The sequence below is a fragment of the Fimicolochytrium jonesii genome, assembly GCF_025526975.1.
Source record: "Fimicolochytrium jonesii strain JEL569 chromosome Unknown EV422scaffold_42, whole genome shotgun sequence".
Classification (NCBI taxonomy): Eukaryota; Fungi; Chytridiomycota; class Chytridiomycetes; order Spizellomycetales; family Powellomycetaceae; genus Fimicolochytrium; species Fimicolochytrium jonesii.
In genome coordinates this window covers 13,668-33,266 of record NW_026515709.1, presented here as the reverse complement: position 1 = coordinate 33,266, position 19,599 = coordinate 13,668, and the positions used below count along the sequence as shown (strand labels likewise).

The following is a 19,599-nucleotide window of genomic DNA, read 5'->3' as shown; positions in this document are numbered from 1 at the left end:
CCGTAACAAGAGCTTTTCAAGTAACAGTACCAAAGCGAATCCGGGTCACGAATTGAGTGGCTAGCATTCGAACAGCCCCTCCTTGCAAAAAGGAATGGGGCGGATATGTACCAGAATTTGCCATTTCGCTAAGAGATCTCTTTTGTTTATGTACAGAAGCGCATGCTGGCAGGATACCTAATATATGTGAACCCCAACTGCCTAACTACGTGGTACTGCCTAAACTGGCGGAAACAGCTGCCTACATTGTTGGTAAGCATAAGCGTGATTTCCATCATGTGGATATTTCAAGACTGCGGATAATGAATTCAGCCGATAACTTTTTCGAGATGTTCTCAGGTACGCGGCGTGCCCAGCGTGAAGGGGTTGATGCCCCACTGTGGGAGATCGCGAATGTTTCAACTACTTAGCGCTGCTATGTCGCTTGACGCTATCGTAAAAATTCGAATTGCTGAGAGCCTTGTTAATGCGAAGCAATGCATTTGCGTCTGCCGCCGGGAAGTCCGTAATACGGCCCCGCACCTTGGTCAACTCGGTCGTGATGATATGCAGGTTACGCGCCGGGATCGTCTCAATCTCCAGAGGCAAGAAGGTTGGAGGTACGGCGATAACACCGGGCAGCAACGCCATCAAAAAGGCGTAGTGACTGCCCTTCCGTGCAAGGTCGGTCATGTTCTTGACGACATCCTGTATGACCTCATCGACTCTTCTTTCCGCAGCCAGGGAGATGGAGGGCCAGTCGGGGTTGATATCCCCATGAGAGGAGATGGAGGGCGTGAAAGGCGTCAGTAGCGGAAGGTGTTGTGGGGGTGGGGGCCTTTGTGGGAGCCTGTCCGTCAGGCTGGCATGCTCCGCAAGCGCGTATAAAAGCTCAGGTCTCCCTCTGAGGTACAGTTTGAGCCAATCCGACGCCTCATTCTTCTTGGGGGGACGACTGTTGATTTGCTCGTATAGCTCTACAAGGCCGCTCTTGAACTCCGTCCAACTGATGAACACGTTAAGGAGAGCGACCCGCCTGCTGGCTTGCGCCGTCGCGAACATTTTCATCGAGAGCATAAGATTCTTCTCGGCCACTGTCGGGGGGTCAGCCGTTGGGGTTGATACCCCGGTGATTGAAACCCTTAAATAACTCTCCTGATCGGTGCCCGTATACTGGTCCAGACCCGAGATGAGCAAGTGTGCAGTGGTATCCAGCGTCATGATGGCCCCCGCTCCTCGGCAATATTCGCGCAGACCTGCGGCGATATCATCTGGTGTCTTCGGCTGTCCTGATGGATGGCGAGAGATGATGCCTGCTGTTGAGGACATGACATCCCATGCTTTGCGGGCTGCGTTGGCAAAATAGCCACTGGCTGGTTCGCGACCTTCTTCGATGGCCACAATAATACTCTGGGACATTGTTGCGTCTAATTCTGGCGCAACTTGCGAGACGGGCCGCACACTGGAGTATGAGATAGGGCTGACATCCCCTTGTTGCATATGGTGCTGTTGGATTATAGCCCGTGTGTTGTCTACCGGTTCGGGAGTAAGCACCTCCGTTGTCACGCTTGTGCGGCAGACAGTTTGTCCGTCTGCGTCTTGTTCTTCGATGATCTCCAGCCCATCGTCATCATCGCTCTTGCTAGTGTTGATATCCTCATCATTCTCGATGTGAATATCGTTCCCATCGCAGACGTCCATCCCGTCCAGCCCATCGTCGTCGTGAGCGAGGGCGTGTTGGATGGGCAGAGGGAGGGCGTGTTGGGTGGGCAGAGCCGTTGCGTTGGCGATTTGTGGGGGCCGAACTCGCCCTGACGCCCGGTTACGCTCTCGAATCTGCATAAGTCAGAAAGGGGTTAGAAAAAACATACTCTCACGCCTCAAAGCCACACCCCTTCTGTCTCTTACGCGCCTTGGCGTATAATAGTGTCGCCCGAGGTACGGAAAAGGATCCATCCCCCTGTAGTCCACCACTTTGCCACGCGTCGCAGGCATTATGGTTGCTGTTACACGGAAAAGAAAGGACGTAGTTGTTACTAATAACCGGCCGTGACATATTCCCTTTCGTGAAAGGGGTCGGGACTCACCAAGTTGATACTGATTGGTTCCTTGCAAGAAAGACGCTGTTGGTAGAGCCGTTGTTGTTGGGTATCGGAAGGGGGTGGTCATTGTCCCGCTGTGATTTGCGAGTGGGACGCTGTTGGTAGAGCCATTGTTGTTGGGTGTGAGAAGGGTGGTCGTTGTCCCGCTGTGATTGGCGAGAGGAAGGCCGTTGGTACAGCCGATGTTGTTGGGTATCTGAAAAGGGTGGAAGTTGTCCAGTTGTGGTTTCAGGGGTTTGCGAGAGGGAAGCTTTTAATACAGCCGTTGTTGTTGAGTACCGGAAAAGGGTGGAAGTTGTCCAGCTGTGGTTTCTGGGCCTGGAAGGGAAGCAGATGCGATCTGTGTGGAGAAAAACAGATGCGATACCCTTTCCCCCGCTACCAGCTTCCTTGTGACGCCTAAAACCGGAAGAAAGGGGATGCATGCATGTGACAGTCCCCCACCCCGACGAAAACGCGCTGTCGAAATCGCTACTTACGCAAGATTTCTAGGGAGAAACCTTAGGTAATGACACCCTTCTCACCTCCCAAGCTTGCATTACCCCTCATGCAGAAACACACGCTTTTTCCCCCTGACAATCTTTATCCCACTTTCACACCACAAAATACGTACCAAGGTGAAGAGGATTTACCAGAACCTTGGCAATCACGCCAGTCGTGGCTCCCGCTGGACCATGCTCACCACACACTTTGTCCCCTGCGTTTTGATCCCCCTGACACAATTCTTCAGAGCTCAGTGGAATAGGTCGCCGTTTCCGACCTACCACCCAACTGCACCATACTGGATGAGCGGCCACGTGGATGGGCAAGTGCCTCTTCGCCGACTGCTTCTGTGCAACGGTTCAGCACAGACTGGAGTATACGCACGAGGTCAAGAAGGGGAACAGCCGATACCTTAGCGGATGGGCATTGATGTAAATCTTTTCTACCCAACACTGTATACGTTGATCAGAACACCAAGCACCAAGGATGGAGTGTTGTGAACTCAAACGCGTTTCCATCAACCCTTGATATCCTAGTTCAGCTTACCCCAACCTTAACACTAGCCTGGCCATTGAAACACATGTACGCCACATGTTCTAGCTCCCAGTCTCCAGCTCAACGGCAATCGTGTTTGGCCCTAAAAACGTTGTCTTTAGACCCCGGGGGATCGATTCTCCGGATTCCCCGCCCATTTTTTTTCCTACCCCTACACAAAACCCCGTTTGACGCAGTTGCACTATATAGCTTTGTGGATAAACTCATGGACCACGAGTTGCGTAGTATCGATCATTGATGAGGGGCCTCACTGTGAACCCTCACTGTGAACCTGCCGGTTGGAGACGCATTATGTACATTTAACGCAGTATCATGTACGCCCATCCAACTCCAAGTTGATGCGGGGCAACGACAGTCGGAAGCACGGCCACATATGATACAAGCTCTAATGCGAATAGAAAGCACGGCCACTTATCTCCCTCCGCATGTCGGCTGTAATGAGCTGAGAGGGTACATCAGTGGGTACTTTACAAGTGTCCTCTACAAGCTATGAGACGGGTATGACATAGTACGTACGACTCCACAAGCTATTACGTACGGATGAAAGGGTGAAAGCGGATGAAACGGGTGAAAGCTCTGTATATGTAGGATCCATGTGAAAGCTCTTACGATGCATGTGAAACAGTGCTCCATACTGAGTCCACAGGCATTATGCATACGTGCAATTCATGCATGCCATTATGCCATTACATTGTAAGCCGGGATTGGATGTGAGTCACTCTAAAGCGGGCTCTCCACACTTCCTGCCACACTTCCTTTGAAACCTGCCGTGAAACCGCGTCTATAAGCCCGTACACTCCCTATATAAGCCCGTACACTCCCATCCTTCCCCTACCATTCGTCCACACCCCCTTTCTTCCCCAAGCATTTGCCGACCAAGGTACAACTATTCCACAGCCATACGCCATCTGTATGTATCGTACGCTGTAGGTAAGTGAAGCTGCCACCATGCGTGAATATCGGGTGGAAAGGATTGTGCGGGCTGTCCAATCTCGGTTAGATCCTGAGAGCTGTCACTCACCAATCTCAGGACTCGACCCAGTACAGATTCCTAAACCTTCGCCGATCAAAATACACACCCCAAGCCGTAGGTAAGTGAAGCCGCCACCATGCGTGAATATCGGGTGGAAAGGATTGTGCGGGCTGTCCAATCTCCGTTAGATCCTGAGAGCTGTCACTCAACGATCCCTTTTTGTTCTCAGCCCCGCCATGGACAGCGCCGACATGGACGTCGTCCAGTACGTTGACCATTTCGATCACGACGACAACCTCAGCGACAACCTCAACGAAAACCTCAGCGACAACCTCAACGACAACCCGTCGGATGCTGAAACACTCGAAGCGTCAGACCTACCCATCTCTGGATCAGCCGCATCAACGGCAACAAATTGTCCGGCCCTGCCGCCCTCAGCTGTTCTCGAACCTTTGATAACGCAAGTCCAAGGTCGCCCGTGTTGCGTTGTTTGCCACAGCAAGCTGGCCAACGTCTCCGATCTCTTCCGATGCCGCCTGTGCGATGTTTATCTTTGCAACTGCCACACTCCCTTGAGGCAGGACTCCACGCGTCTCCGGGTTACGCACGTTGTCGCACACATGCGGATAACAGGCCACATGGATCTCGATTGGATCCCCCTTACCCAAACGGCCGTATCAATGGCAACTCGCATCCAATGTCAAGACCACCCGCACGTTACCAACCCCTACAGTCTCTTCTTTGATACCCACACCCGAACCATGAAGTGCGACAGCCATGCAGGAAACTCGGCATGCATCCTTTCGGAGTCCAACGGCGTACAGTGGCTCGGGGGACCCATGGGATGCCAGCCCATTGCTAAGGAACCCCGTAGCAAGGCCGCGGTTGAGGAGCTCCTCCACAACTACCTACTGCTCTCAAGGAACCCGACGAGGTTGAAAGAACCCCAACGGGTACAAGCTCTGCAAGTTGCAACTGAGGAAGCCGCAGCGGATCTCTTGTTCCACATCCGAGTGGTTGCGTATGGCAACTGGGACGCATTCAGGTTGTACCAGCTCAGTCAGCTCCAACGGGAGCGGATGGCTGGGCGCCGGGAAGTGAGCATCCTCAATGTGCGCATAGCTTGGGAGCGAGACAGCGAAAACGTGGAGTGGACTGTCGGAACTCTCACGTTTCCCGCCTCCGCCTACAGCGGTTCCTTGACCGCCCTTCGCGAGATCGACCCAGAGGTGCGGATCGACCGCGCCAACAGCTCGCTGAACGCCTCGGGGACTCTTTGCTTCCCAGGGGAAGTCAAAGAACGCAATCGCTTCCCACCCCCCCCCCCCCCATCCCAAACCCCAATCAAGACACCTCCCTCCCAAACGCCAATCAAGGCACCCTCCAACCCTTCACGAAAGCATACGTCAGGGTTGCCAAGCGGATCATCGACGATATGTTTGTCGGCGCTTCTCTCTACCATGTCCTCGTCCCGGAGGTGCACGTGGACCTCCTGAAGGTGATGAGCGCCTTGAAAAACCCCGACGGTCCCACCCCAAAAACACCAATGGTTACTCTCCCCAGACCTTGCGATCAAGCAATGGATCAGAGAGAGCTGGCCCTGCTTGACCGACGAACAGGTCACCGCCGTCGCTCTGGCCGTCGACCCCGTTGGTAGAGGATCACCTGCATTCGGCATCATGGGGGGCCCGGTGTCGGGAAGACAGAGCTCATCGGCTGCATCATCGACACGACCATCAACTGCCCACATCTCCACGACACGGTCGATAACCAAAGCCCTCAAGACGGAGAGAATGGAGGTCACATTCTCGTCACCAGCAATAGCAACGCTGGAGTGATGGTCGTGCTATCCAAGATCATCGGTTCCATCGGGTCCGAAGCCATCGACCTCAAATCCGACATCTTCCGGGTCCAGAAATCCAACTTCGATCGATCTTCCATTCGCGACGAGGCCCTTCTCGCTCTGAACAAGGGCCAAGCCTATCAAGATATCCTCCAGCAGCTCATTGATAATGGCAAGCCCTTCCTGTTATGGACGATGCGTCCATACCATGCGCTTACCTCATGACAGCATCCCAACAGTCAGTCAATGTCAATTCCCTGTCAAAACCTGACATCTGCCAAACCTCGCAGCCGCACGCAGCCGCGCTACCCCACACCTGCCACTGCCTTCATTTCTCCACGCAGCCGCACGTAGCCACACCTCCCAACACTCGGCGCTTACAAACCCTTCTCCATACTTCCCCACGTACCCGCCCACAGCCTCAGCGTCGCCACCCCATCCCCAGTCTTCTGTTTCTATGCTTCCCCACCCTTGGCGCTTCTCTTGGCTTCCCTCTCATTCCGTACCCTTCTGCTTCCCCACGCTTCCCCAGCCTTCCCAGAAAAACATAAATAGCCGCCCCCCCTGAGCTCCCCACTTCCTGATCCCTCAGCAGATCAACACCAGTTCTTCCTAGTCTTGTTCTAGTTCTTGTTTCGGTCTGAATACCATTACCTGTCAACAACCTGCACCACAAGTCGCCTCTATTTCCATCGGCTCCGCCCATTCATAACAGTTTGATCTGCTCAACAACCCCCAGCCGCTGTACCTCCACGCCAAATCACCATGTCCGACGCCCTTCCCCTCACGGCCGAAGCCTGGCAAGCCATGTGCAATGCGATTGACGAACTTCGAGCACAGAATACCACCCTACAAGCCGAACTAGCGCAAACCCAGACCACTGCCCCTGCCACCCACGCCCCCGAACCCAAAATCAGTCTCCCAGACAAATTTGATGGCACCCGAAGCAAGTTCCGTGTGTTCCTCAACCAGATCCGGCTCATGTTCGCCCTCCAACCCAGGCGCTACCCCAACGATCAGACCAAGATACGAACTATTGGCACCTACCTCACTGGCACCGCCCAGGCCTGGCTGGCGCCCCTTGTCGAACAAGACCATCATTCCCTTACGAACCTGGATGATTTCATGCAGCAAATGCAAGCAGTCTTTGGAGACAGCGACAGGATCCGCACGTCCGAAAACAAGCTCCAGAACCTTCGACAAACCCGTGCAGCAACAGAGTATGTAGCTGAGTTCTGACAGCTGCAATGCGATGTGTCGTGGAATGACCAGGCATTGACTGCCACCTTCCGTCGCGGCCTCAAAGAAGACGTCAAGGACTTAATGCTCACGATGCCCCCTACCGCCTCAATCGACACCGTGATGGAACAGGCCATCCAATGTGACAACCGATTGTTTGAGCGCCGTCTAGAGCGAAGCAGGAACCGACAGCCATATGTGCCAGTTACCACTAGCCCCACCCTCATGAGCCCCGACAACCGCCCAGACGACCCTATGATCATTGACGCTGCTCGTCCGCGAGGACCCCTCACACCGCTAGAGCGCCAACACCGCATCACAAACAAACTTTGCCTCTACTGTGGTAAACCCGGCCACATAGCCAAACTCTGCCCGAACAAGATACGCACGGCGAATGTCGCGGTTAAGGAACCTGCACCCATCCAGGATTTTGCCCAAGTCCAGCTGCAGTAAAGGCCGAGCAGCTGGGCAACACCTGTCCTGGGCCTTCTCACCACGCAAGTACTGCCAAGGGAGAAGCCACAAAACCTTGCTCCGATCCTGGCATCTCCAGCAACACCCTTCTCCTGACCACCAACAATGTCAATCTCCTATCTGAGATACCCTCACCCATGCGGACTTTGGGCCCATCCTCACCATTCGAGTACCCTGTTACCCTGCAGATATCGGCCCAGCGAGCTCCAGTTCAGCTTTCAGCACTACTCGACACCGGTGCGATGTCGTGCTTCATCGACGAAAGTTATGCCCGCAAGCACCGCATCCCACTTGTCAAGAAGGAGGACCCCATTGCGCTTGAACTGGTTGACGGACGTCCCAGCCATGCGGGCTCCATTACCCATCACACCCAACCTTTGGGCATGTGGGTCAACGACCATTTTGAGGAGGTGGTATTCCATGTGACATGTTCCCCGCATGCGCCAATCATCCTGGGGCTTCCCTGGTTTGAGCTCCATGATGTGGAGCTACATTGGAAGACTCGCACTCTTTCCGTCCGCTGCCATTGCGGTTTTGGACAATACGCCTCCTGGGATGCCCTGCCAACAGAACCTAGCCCGAAGCCCTCAAGAACCCCTGAACCTCTGATCCGTATCCATCAAGACGAGATTTCAGTCTCCCTAGCCCAGACACCCAACACACTGGACCCAGCACCCACACCGATCCACGTATCGTTTATCAGCGCCCCAGCTTTCCGTGTGGCGGCAAGGCATGACCAGGCATTCATTGCCTACGCCAATCCGACCAAGTCAGATTCCCAAGCCCTGGGGACCACTCCTCCAAAAGATCCGAAGGCCATCATTCCTGAAGAATACCAAGATTTTGCGGACGTCTTCGCCAAGAAGAACGCGGATACCCTCCCAGAGCACCGACCCTACGACTGTCCCATCGACTTAGAAGAGGGCAAACAGCCACCGTTCGGCCCGATCTATAGTCTCAGCGAGCCTGAAATGCAGGCACTCTGTGACTACCTTGAAGAGAACCTAGCTAAGGGGTTCATCAAGCACTCCAAGTCTCCCGCCGGTGCCCCAGTCCTCTTTGTCAAGAAAAAGGACGGTTCCCTCCGTCTGTGCGTCGACTATCGTGGACTCAACAATATCACCATCAAGAATCGCTATCCCTTGCCCTTGATTAACAGCATCATGGATCGTCTTCGAGGGGCACGCCGGCTCACCAAGATTGACCTCCGGGGAGCCTACAACCTTCTTCGGATCCGGCCAGGGGATGAATGGAAGACAGCGTTCCGATGTCGCTACGGCCTATTCGAGTATAATGTCATGCCGTTTGGGCTCACCAATGCCCCTGGAGTATTCCAACACCTCATGAACGACATATTCCGTGACATTCTCGACGTTTTTGTTGTGGTCTACCTTGACGACATTCTGATCTTCTCAAAAAACCCAGAAGACCACCCCACCCACGTCCAAGAGGTGCTCTAACGACTCCGCCAGCACGGGCTGTATACGAAACCGGAAGAATGCGAATTCAACCGTGACTCTGTTGAGTTCCTGGGGTTTATCATCTCCCAGCAAGGCATTTCCATGGACCCAAAGAAGACGGCTGCCACTTACCGAATGGGAACCCCCGACGAATGTCAAAGGCATCCAGCGCTTCCTTGGTTTTGCCAACTTCTACCAGCGATTCATCAAAGGGTACTCTGCGATCGTTGCACCCCTGACCACGCTCACTCGCAAAGACTTGCCATTCAAATGGACCCACGCTGCACACCTAGCTTTTGAAACCCTCAAGAAAGCCTTCACCTCCGCACCTATCCTGACTCACCCCGACCCTGACAAGCCCTTCATTGTCGAATCCGATGCCTCCGACTTTGCCCTTGGCGCCGTCCTCCTTCAACCCGATGACACAGATCAACTCCACCCCGTGGCCTTTCACTCCCGCAAATTTACTCCTGAGGAAATCAACTATGAGATCTACGACAAGGAACTCCTGGCTATCCAAGACTCATTTGCTCAATGGCGACACCACCTCATTGGTGCCCGCCACAAGGTCATCGTTTACTGTGACCACAAGAACCTCCAGTACTTCATGACTATCCGTACCCTCAACCGCCGCCAATCCCGCTGGTCAATCTTCTTTGCTGATTTCGACTTTGTCATCACATACCGCCCTGGTACCCAGCAACACCAAGCTGACGCCCTCTCTCGTCGCTCTGAATACGAGCTAAGGGAGGGGGAAGAAGCATTCCGCTCCCAGGAAACCACGATCCTCACCCCTGACCATCTCCGCCTGGCCGCCACTTATCTGACCCCACTGGACTCCTCGCTCCTTGACCAAATCAAAGCTGCCCTGGCATCCGATGTGTTTGCGCAAACCATCCGGCAACAGCTTAGGGCCCCCATTGCCCAGCAATCTCAAGAAGACCAAGAACGGATAAAGCGATTCTCCGAGGGAAATGGGGTTCTGCTATACGACAACCTTGTCTACGTCCCCACCAACAAGCTCCGTGCTGAGATCTGCCGGGACATGCATTACACGCGTTTGGCAGGACACTACGGCATGTCAAAGACCCTGGAGCTCATCTCACACAACTACTGGTGGCCTAGCCAGTAGCGTTTTGTCAAGTCCTACATCAGGTCCTGCGACGTATGTGCTCAAGCCAAGACCAGCAGACACAAGCCCTACGGTCTCCTCCAACCCCTGCAGGTCCCTGACCGCCCCTGGGGGTCAATTTCCATGGACTTCATCACGGATCTACCCGCCAGTGATGGGGTTGATTCTGTGCTCGTTGTCATCTGCCGGTTCACCAAGATGGCGCACTTTGTACCGTGCAGGAAAACTGCCACCGCTGAGTCAACTGCAGATCTGATCTGGCACCATGTCATCCGGCTCCATGGACTCCCCGACGATATTGTATCTGACCGTGGCCCACAGTTCAACTCCCACTTCTGGAAACATCTCTTCGCTCTCCTGGGAACCAAGGTCAACCTCTCATCGGCGTTCCATCCCCAGAGCGATGGACAAACCGAGCGGACCAATCAGATTCTTGAGCAATACCTTCGCTGCTTTTGCAACTAACAACAAGATAACTGGAAGGAACTCTTGTCTTCTGCTGAGTTCTCTTACAATAACACCATCCACTCCGCCACCCAGACAACCCCCTTCTACGCCAACTATGGGTTCCATCCTCGATTCAGTCTGGCTTCCGCCACCACAACCGAATCCCTTAATCCTGCAGCCGAAGCGCGTGCCAACCATCTCAAGGAAATCCATGAACAGCTTGCCACTGAGCTCAAGGAGGCCCAAGGACGCATGAAGCGCTTTGCCGATGCTAAGAGGGCACCTGGCCCAGACATGAAACCCGGGGACAGTGTCTGGCTCTTACAGCGGAATCTCAAGACTCTCCGACCTTCCCAGAAACTTGATCACCGTAAGATTGGCCCCTTCACAATCACGGAGAAGATCAACTCGGTCACATATCGCCTCAAGCTTCCCCCATCCTACAAAATTCACAACGTCTTCCATGTCTCCCTTCTTGAACCACGTTTCACCATTCCGGAGCGAACTGAGCCAGAACCCACCCCACCAGAAGAAGTCGAAGGACAGGAGGAATGGAATGTGGAAGACATTCTTGACTCCCGTATTCGACGCACGCACCTTCAGTACCTCATCAAGTGGCAGGGTTGGCCAAGCTCGGAGAACACATGGGAGCCAGTGGAACACCTTGCCCGATGTCAAGAGCTTGTTGCCCAGTTCCACCAAAAGTACCCCGACAAACCCCGCCCAAAGCCTGCCAACATCAAAACAACATCCGGACGCCGTGGCTAAAGGAGGGGGTGATGTTATGGACGACGCGTCCATACCATGCACTTACCTCATGACAGCATCCCAACAGTCAGTCAATGTCAATTCCCTGTCAAAACCTGACATCTGCCAAACCTCGCAGCCGCACGCAGCCGCGCTACCCCACACCTGCCACTGCCTTCATTTCTCCACGCAGCCGCACGTAGCCACACCTCCCAACACTCGGCGCTTACAAACCCTTCTCCATACTTCCCCACTTACCCGCCCACAGCCTCAGCGTAGCCACCCCATCCCCAGTCTTCTGTTTCTATGCTTCCCCACCCTTGGCGCTTCTCTTGGCTTCCCTCTCATTCCGTACCCTTCTGCTTCCCCACGCTTCCCCAGCCTTCCCAGAAAAACATAAATAGCCGCCTCCCCTGAGCTCCCCACTTCCTGATCCCCCAGCAGATCAACACCAGTTCTTCCTAGTCTTGTTCTAGTTCTTGTTTCGGTCTGAATACTATTACCTGTCAACAACCTGCACCACAAGTCGCCTCTATTTTCATCGGCTCCGCCCATTCATAACACTTCCCGGTTCTGCCGTTCTGGGGCGCAAGCATCAACTCCGGCAGCTCAACCTCCCGAGGGTATCAACCCCACCCTTGCTTGGTGACACCCCGGGAATGTCTTGAGCTTCTTGAAGCACACCGCCAGCGGCCACTCGTTGGTCTCGAGCTCGGCAAGTTCAGATGGGGCCTCAGCCGGATCAAGGCTACCCTTTTTTTGAAGAAGAATATCTTCGTCGCCACTGTGGGCATGTGGAAAGTAACTCTTCCTTTCGTGAGGAAAATTGGGGTCAAGATTGGAACAATCATCGCGGATGAAGCCTCCGCCATGTACGAAGCGTCCATCGCCGCCATGGCCACCCCCCACCCCACAAACATCGTGCTCCTTGGCGATCCCAACCAGCTCGCACCACACGTGGAGACTCGGGGCGGCGTTGCGAACGCCATTGCTGGCTCCCTCCTCGAGCAAATGGCGTACACCACAACCATCCCCACAAGTGGCTCCGCACCCAATTCCGGCTTTCGCCGAAGCTGTTAACCCTGCAGAACGTCCTTTTCCTCGGCGACCACAACAGTCAACACCCCGCGGAGGAGCTGAAGACCCGATGGCAAACCACCCCTACGGGCGTATCAACGGCGACCTGCTCGACCCAAACCACCCCTAGGAGCGTGTCATCGCTGACCGAGGAGCAATTGGCTTTCATCCACGTCGCAGGCAACGAACAACCGCATCCCACGATTTCGACGTCGTACTTCAACATCCCCGAAGCGGAGGCAGTCAAGGAGTTCGTAAAGCGGCTCGAGAAGCAAGGCCAGGATCTGACACGGATAGGCATTCTGACTCCCTACCTAGGGCAGTTGTACTACTTGGACAACTTATTCGGCGTTCCCTCGGCACCCTACTCCCTTTCCCCACGCCCATTACACGCCAATCAAGGCACGTTCTCGGCCGATTTCGAGGAGGATGAGACCACAATGGAAGATGGCGAAGCTGACGATCTTCTCGCTTTCCGTTCATCGGAACCCTCGGGTGTGGCTAGCCCATACAAGAAGCTGAAGCTGTCGACGTGCGACATGTTTCAAGGCTCCGAGTATGATATTGTCATCCTCTCCTTGGTGCGGGCCGCGAATGGGGGTGACATTGGCTTCCTTCGTGAGGCCCAGCGGGTCAACCTGGCTTTTTCTCGCGCCAGGCTCGGCCTCTATGTCTTCGGGGATCTGCGAGTGGTTGATCGCGCGTCTTGCGTGTGGTTGATTGCCCTAAACAAGGACAGCGTGTGGTCCTACAACCAACCCGTCTCAAACGCGAATCAAGGCACCCGCACCGTCTCCCACGCCGATCGCTTTCTCAGGATGGAACCCAAAACCGTGGAAAACAGTCTGAAAGGTAAGCAACCCGCCCTTGAGGACTTCTCCGAGATTCGTTGGATGCGTTGCCTTGGCGAGCCTCCGGAGCCGGAGCCGTTGTTAAAGGATGAAGTGTGGTGGAATCACCTGACGACGTAGTCCCAACAGACGGAGTGGCTGCAGTTGATCGCCAATGAAATGGAGATCATAGCCCTGGCCCGCACTCAGCCCATCTCACACGCAGACCAAGGCACCCGCTCCGCCAACACCACCCGCGCTCAACGCACCCGCTCCGCCAACACCACTCAGCCCGTCTCACACGCCGATCAAGGCACCCGCTCCGCCAACACCACCCGCACTCAACCCGTCTCCCACGCAGATCAAGGCACCCGCTCCGCCAACACCACCCGCACTCAACCCGTCTCACACGCCGATCAAGGCACCCGCTCCGCCAACACCACCCGCACTCAACCCGTCTCACACGCAGATCAAGGCACCCGCACTCGACCCGTCCCTCTGCAAAGGGCGCAACTTTGCCCCGTCAGGCTGCCTTCGCTGCCTTCGCTGCATTCGCTGAAAGTGTGGGTGACCGGTGATCGGGGACTCACGATCCGCAGTCAAGTCGACAATGGCAATCGGGTCAAATTTCGTCTGGACCGCTGAATTGAACTCAACGACCAAATATGCTTCTTGACGTTCCATTTCTCGGAAGGAACTGAGACGCTGAACGTGGAAACCCCATCAATCAACCCGAGTCAGCCGATCAAGGCCCCCGTATGTCCATGGCAGCAAACCTGCATGGATCTGGTTGCCGCCGGCTCCCTGAAGGTCAAAGTTCTGGAAGAATGCATCGTCAACAAACAATTGAACGGCTTCATCAACCTGATCAGACACCACAACGAAAACCAACCCCCGGGAATCAACATCTGCCACGCACAAATCCTCACGCTTGAGGATTGAAACGTATCTTTAGATATTTAGGTAGAATATCTAGCATAGTAGGGGCAAACATAGCGCACATCAGCTGGAATGTACTTTAAAAGCGCAAAGTTGGGAGTAGCATGGGGGCATGGAATATTAACAAATACGATATATGTACAAATAAGTCCATGGTCAGGGTTGAATCAAACACTTCATTCCCACCGTTCCTCTAGAGAAATGGAACCAAAACACGCTTTATCACACATGAATGCCGCCGCCCGCCCCGTCCTTTCTCGAGATGCGACGCTATCCTTAAACCGGGAGAAAAGAAGAAACGCCGTCAAGCAAGGGAACCCTCTGCAGCATCCAGAAACGTTGCTACCATGTCACGCAAAGTCTTTGGACTATGCTGCAATGCCATTCTCTATCATATGAGTGACGAAGGCCACCGTGGGTGTCTTCGACGATTCCCGCGGGGATTGTAGCTCGGAGGAGGTTGTACTGTCCTTGAGTTACGGGGCCCTGTATCTTCTGCACTTTAACATGGTCATATTCGTCTTCATCACTGTCCTCATCGTAATTCCCCACCCCATAGTCCTCCCATTGCCCTTTGAGTTCATTGGCAACATGCAATACATCGGCGTCGAGAGAGGCATCTCCGCTCAACCTTTTCATTTCCATGCCCTCAATCCAGAGCTGTCGCGGGGTTCGGTCGTTTGTATAGGGACCCTTGATACTATGGTGATTCCATTTCCCTACAAACTCGTTCAAGTACATTTGAATGAGGGGCAGGTATATGTAGTGCAAACACCACATCTGCAACTCGTTGTCACGGGATAAATCTCCGTTATGTTCCAGCGCGCGCCAGCTGGCGCGAAATATTCTACCGACATTTCTTTGCACGTCCTTCCAGAGGCATTCGATGCGTTGATTGTGAACAGACTTGCCGGTCAGGAATGAGGTTGGGTTTCCTCGAGTTACCTCCATCATGAAGTCGCGGATGCCGAGGTTTTCGCTGCCTTTGTCGCATCGGACGCGTTGGGGACAACCCATCTCCACAACGGCCTTTACAAAGGGTGCCAGCGCGGTTTCTTTCCGGTTATTGTCCGCAACTTGGAGATGCGTAGTCAACCTAGTTTTCCCATCGATCCCACCATGAACGACAAATCTCCAGTTGATCAGCTTGTGCCATCCATCGATATGCCACAGTGACTTAGGATGAGCCACCCAGTATTCCACTCGCTCAATCTTCTTTTTAGTGCGGGCATCGACTCCTGTTGGGTCCGCGAGGCGAAGTACATCCCAAATCCGTCGCCTCGTCACGCGGTAACCTCGCATCCTCAGGTCACCGCAAAGTTGGCCTCCGTCATGAACCCCGAATGTTGCCTTCAGGTCACGGATGAGTGGTTCCAAATCCTCGTCCGATATCTGCCGCCAATATTCGCGCCGTCTAAGATTCAAGCGTCGAAGCCGCCGCTTGATTGTGGCGTCACTGACGCCCATATACATGGCAATCACGCGGTTGGAGAGGCCCTCTCTGTACCAGTGGAGCATCTTCGTTTCGTCGATCTCTGCGGGCGGCTGCCCTCTTGGCCGGTATTCCTCGTGCTCTTCCTGTTCATCCGAGTTGTCGAATGACTCGTGCCAGCCGGCGGCTGCGGCTGGGCTCCATACGCCGGGCGGACTTTCAAGTCGCTCAAGAACGGTCCCCACCTGCCACCGGGCTTGATCCAGAAGGATGGTGAAGAAGTTCGGGTTCCGGTCGTCCTCGCCGCCAAAGTGACCTAGAAGTGTAGACAATCGACGGTGGTGTTCGTCGACAACAGTTTGCTCCACAAATTCCCCATGGTCTCTCCTCTCCGCTATGTCTTGAGCTTGGCGCATCATATCAAGTATGCTTTCTAAGAACCATTCTGTTTCGGTCCACTGCCTCCCGCTCAGAATAGAAGCTATACGCAAGGCCTTGCAGGTCAAGAACAAGTTGATTACCTGTCCTTCTTGACAATAAAGCGAAAACTTACCCATGGTTTACAGTTAGGGACAGTTTGACCCTGAGGATTCGTTCGATGTGCTTAGTATGAGCGATGGCTATAAGAGTATTTGTCGCACTTTGGGTGGTCGGTTTCGCAAGGCGTTAGCACAGATAGCAGTTAGTAACAGACCTCCGGCTGTTACCAGCTGTGAGTTATCTTAAATTGTCTGCTTACGTAAGAATTTCCCAGGGAAATCTTACGTAAGCAGAGAGACCAAACCGACTGTCACTGTCAAAACGTCAAAAAAAATTTCGGAATCCTGCACTTCTCGAAAAAGATGTTGGGACGCGCGGGCCCCTCTGTTACCCTAACCTCAAGGATCTGGGTTCCCATAACACACCCGAACCTAACGCTAGTATGATGTGCCAAAGATTTTTGATAGATGAATTTGTTGGTGCTAAGGTTTTTGATCACTTTTGTTGTTTATCCACCTTTTGCTGAACCTTCTTTGCGGTACTGTACTTGCTAATAAAGGAGCAAGGCACTCAAAGTAACCGCCACTCCCCAAACCAACGTCCATGATAACGTCATCCTCTGGGCTGAGCTATGTGGTACTGTTGGTGAAGCGGAAGGGCTAGCTGACGTTGTCGTGGTCAATGAAGTGGAAGGGCCAACTGACATTGTCACTGTTGTTGTCAAGCCGGTGTCGGATGGAACAACGCTCGACCCTCCGAAAAATATGAGATTTTCCGGGTGCCGGGTGAGGGTGCCAGAGATAAAATCGGCAACCACCGTTATATTGCCATTGACTTGCACTCCGATTTGCTCTGCACGGTGATGGCGCTATGAGTTTCAAACTGAGGGACCAAGCCCGTTCCAGAACGCCCCTACCTCTGCTATCAAAAATCCCATCATCAAACACGTACGACCCCAAGAGCCCCGGCATCCCGGTGGTGAAGATCGACATATTTGTGAACGGATGCGCGTTGTATGGGACGGCGGGGTCAACAGGCGGGTTGTAGTTTACATTGGCAAGCATTGATGAAGAGAGGGAGGTGTTGCGGCGAAGGAGCTATGGAAGTGCAGGTGAGTGCTAGAAAGAGAGTTGCGCAAAGCAATGGAAGGGAGCTAACGCACCCCATCAAAGCCGTGGAAGATTGCAAACGCGCAATCCCAGTAAGGACTGAGAAAACTGTCAGCCCGTGATTAGCAGGTCGAGGCATTGGCAAGCTTCTCAGAGTTGCGCTTACATAGCCATTCCGATCATCAACCGCATTGCTGCCCGCCTGCGCGAGCAGGGCAGCTTCATAATTCTGATACTGCGTCGTTCTTGAGTCCGGGTCGGGCTGCATGGTGGTATAAACAGCGTTTTTCAATGCGATGGCATGGCCAAGAGAGGCGTTGATGGACGTTCCCCCTGAAGTCTGATCATAGTCTACCACGCCTTTTAAGGGGCGGCAGGGCTCGTGTGAGACCTTGCGTTGCCCAAAACTGCCCTCCGGCGCTTACCTTCAATTGTAACCCAAACGTAGTCCTTCGTAACCAGCCCGGCCGCATACGCCGCAAGCCAAACGGCTGTGGCTTCCTCTCTATTTGCCAAAACTAAGAAGATTCGGGCCGAGGATGCACCGATTTCTTTGAGCGCAGCGGTCAAATCAGAGTTAGAGTCGAACTCGACTTCAGCCAGGAGCGTGAGGCCATACGATGCGGCGTTGGATCTGACAGTCCCACGAAGAAAGCTGTACGAGCTGTAAGGAAAGTAACAGTTGATTGAGGAGGAGAAGGGCATACCAACGTGGGAAACAATATGCCGAGTAGCTTGAAAGTCACCTCCGGCTGGTCAGAGTTGCAATCCTCGTCCACCCCATGCTGGTTCTAAATGTTATACAAGAATTGTTTCGCTAAAAGACACCCGCACTTACTTACGAATGGATCCAGGAAAGCGGAAAGGTTATAGCGAAGTTATCAGGTCGTGCCATGCGCAATAGGTTGCTAAAGGAGCGAAGACGAGTAAGCCGACGTGGCGATCAACGCCGCTTCAAAAGCCCAATTCATTATACTCACGCATACAGCGTACGATTTGAGAACTGTGGGTTGGTCGCATACGGTAAACAGGTCGGGATTCTGTGACTATATATTGTCGGAAAGATGGGAGCAGTCAGAGACGGTAAGCTATAGTACTCCCTTTACGTGCTCCTGGTAACTCACAGAGCGGTTACAGATGTCGTGGAAAGAGCGGTAGAAGAGTATGTTGGGCCGACGATTGCGAAGACTCCGGCGTCAGATGCGCTACAGAAAGTAGGTGAGTCTTGGCTCCAATTTTCATCTGCGAGGACAGTTCTACAGTACTTTTGTGCAGCCCGAATAGCGTTTTGGGCATCCGATTGGTATGTGAACGGCACGAGGTCGACCATCGCGTCAGGCAGAATGTCCGACCTGCTGTTCACATTCGAAACTGCGGCCTGCATTGCCATACTAAACTCGTGAATCCAAGGGTCGTCGGCTTGTAGCATCAAGCCGAGCTTTATGTGTATTGTTTTTGATGAGAGGGGTGCGGGTGGCGAGGCGCGGATGCCGTGGAGAATGACAAGCATCCACCACAGAAGCGACCAGACTCTCTTGCAGGTATGGCTGAACCTCATGTCCGCACGAAAATTTCGGATGGGAAGATGATTGAAACAGTTGCCTGAGGAGGGAACAGACGATAGAGGTATTTGTGAAGGACGCTTCGGCGGCGGCCACCTGTTGACACTATCGGACAGAAACGAGGTCCGTACCCAGAGAACAGCAAGGACCCTAAAAGACGATCGGCTCAAAAACCACACTAGAAAATTGGACTTCGCTTGGGACTATAGACATTTTGTTCAAGAAGTCGCCTACAGCCAGGGAGGAATCCTGCGAGCGCCGACAATGGCCGACAATGGCGGTGCATATCACAGGGGAGAAGTTCCGACAGCCTTTGCAACGCCACTGTCAAAATCTGTCGGTGAGCCGCGACCGACAGTCCGTTATAGTAACCGTGTCATTCAACTACCGGCATACGTAAGGGAGAAAGTCCGATTTGGATCCTGGTTTAACCCTATATTGCATGCACCAACCCTCTTCCTAACCCTAAAAACTTACATTTTACCTTTTGATGGATCACGCATTGGAAACATATCACTTCCGTTCACCTTCCCCTTCCATCGAACAACCAGCAATTTGCCCCCATCGGAACTCACATAATGGTAGTAGTAACTTGACTGACTACATGGTATCGTAGCTTAAACATTAAACATACTCCGTTCCCGCCGCTTCCTCTCCACCCCTCTCGATAGCGCACCGTTATGGGGCTCGCAAATTAACCAGGGTTGCATCGGCTCACCAGTTACCAATCTCGCAA

The 19,599-nt window shown here is 53.6% G+C and overlaps 6 protein-coding genes across 6 annotated transcripts; 2 read left to right on the top strand and 4 right to left on the bottom strand.

Moving 5' to 3' along the window:
- Positions 1 to 402: 402 nt before the first annotated feature.
- On the bottom strand, positions 403 to 3,146 carry EV422DRAFT_510123 (uncharacterized protein; the record flags this gene model as incomplete). Its single annotated transcript, XM_053068900.1, has 8 exons — positions 403 to 1,815; positions 1,888 to 1,982; positions 2,067 to 2,277; positions 2,361 to 2,399; positions 2,449 to 2,480; positions 2,695 to 2,852; positions 2,949 to 3,016; positions 3,111 to 3,146. The coding sequence occupies 8 exons, from the start codon at positions 3,144 to 3,146 to the stop codon at positions 403 to 405; spliced, it is 2,052 nt and encodes a 683-aa protein (XP_052920963.1).
- Positions 3,147 to 4,328: 1,182 nt separating this feature from the next.
- Positions 4,329 to 6,160, top strand: EV422DRAFT_572191 (uncharacterized protein; the record flags this gene model as incomplete). Its single annotated transcript, XM_053073084.1, has 2 exons — positions 4,329 to 5,321; positions 5,750 to 6,160. The coding sequence occupies 2 exons, from the start codon at positions 4,329 to 4,331 to the stop codon at positions 6,158 to 6,160; spliced, it is 1,404 nt and encodes a 467-aa protein (XP_052920962.1).
- A 6,869-nt stretch (positions 6,161 to 13,029) lies between these two features.
- On the top strand, positions 13,030 to 13,743 carry EV422DRAFT_592064 (uncharacterized protein; the record flags this gene model as incomplete). Its single annotated transcript, XM_053073547.1, has 2 exons — positions 13,030 to 13,363; positions 13,703 to 13,743. Coding segments are annotated over exons 1-2 (354 nt in total), but the record flags the coding sequence as incomplete, so codon positions are not given.
- Positions 13,744 to 14,622: 879 nt separating this feature from the next.
- EV422DRAFT_501812 (uncharacterized protein) lies at positions 14,623 to 15,231 on the bottom strand (the record flags this gene model as incomplete). Its single annotated transcript, XM_053068224.1, has 1 exon — positions 14,623 to 15,231. The coding sequence occupies one exon, from the start codon at positions 15,229 to 15,231 to the stop codon at positions 14,623 to 14,625; it is 609 nt and encodes a 202-aa protein (XP_052920960.1).
- A 153-nt stretch (positions 15,232 to 15,384) lies between these two features.
- Positions 15,385 to 15,747, bottom strand: EV422DRAFT_501789 (uncharacterized protein; the record flags this gene model as incomplete). The annotated part of the gene is made up of 1 exon (XM_053068221.1): positions 15,385 to 15,747. A coding segment is annotated over one exon (363 nt), but the record flags the coding sequence as incomplete, so codon positions are not given.
- Positions 15,748 to 17,023: 1,276 nt separating this feature from the next.
- Positions 17,024 to 19,117, bottom strand: EV422DRAFT_547360 (periplasmic binding protein-like I). Its single transcript, XM_053071598.1, has 10 exons — positions 18,995 to 19,117; positions 18,567 to 18,903; positions 18,426 to 18,506; positions 18,282 to 18,347; positions 18,144 to 18,209; positions 18,048 to 18,086; positions 17,727 to 17,965; positions 17,468 to 17,661; positions 17,355 to 17,409; positions 17,024 to 17,289 (listed from the first exon to the last, which is right to left on the bottom strand). The coding sequence occupies exons 2-9, from the start codon at positions 18,857 to 18,859 to the stop codon at positions 17,359 to 17,361; spliced, it is 1,029 nt and encodes a 342-aa protein (XP_052920958.1). The 5' UTR covers positions 18,860 to 18,903; positions 18,995 to 19,117; the 3' UTR covers positions 17,024 to 17,289; positions 17,355 to 17,358.
- Between the last annotated feature and the right edge of the window lie 482 nt (positions 19,118 to 19,599).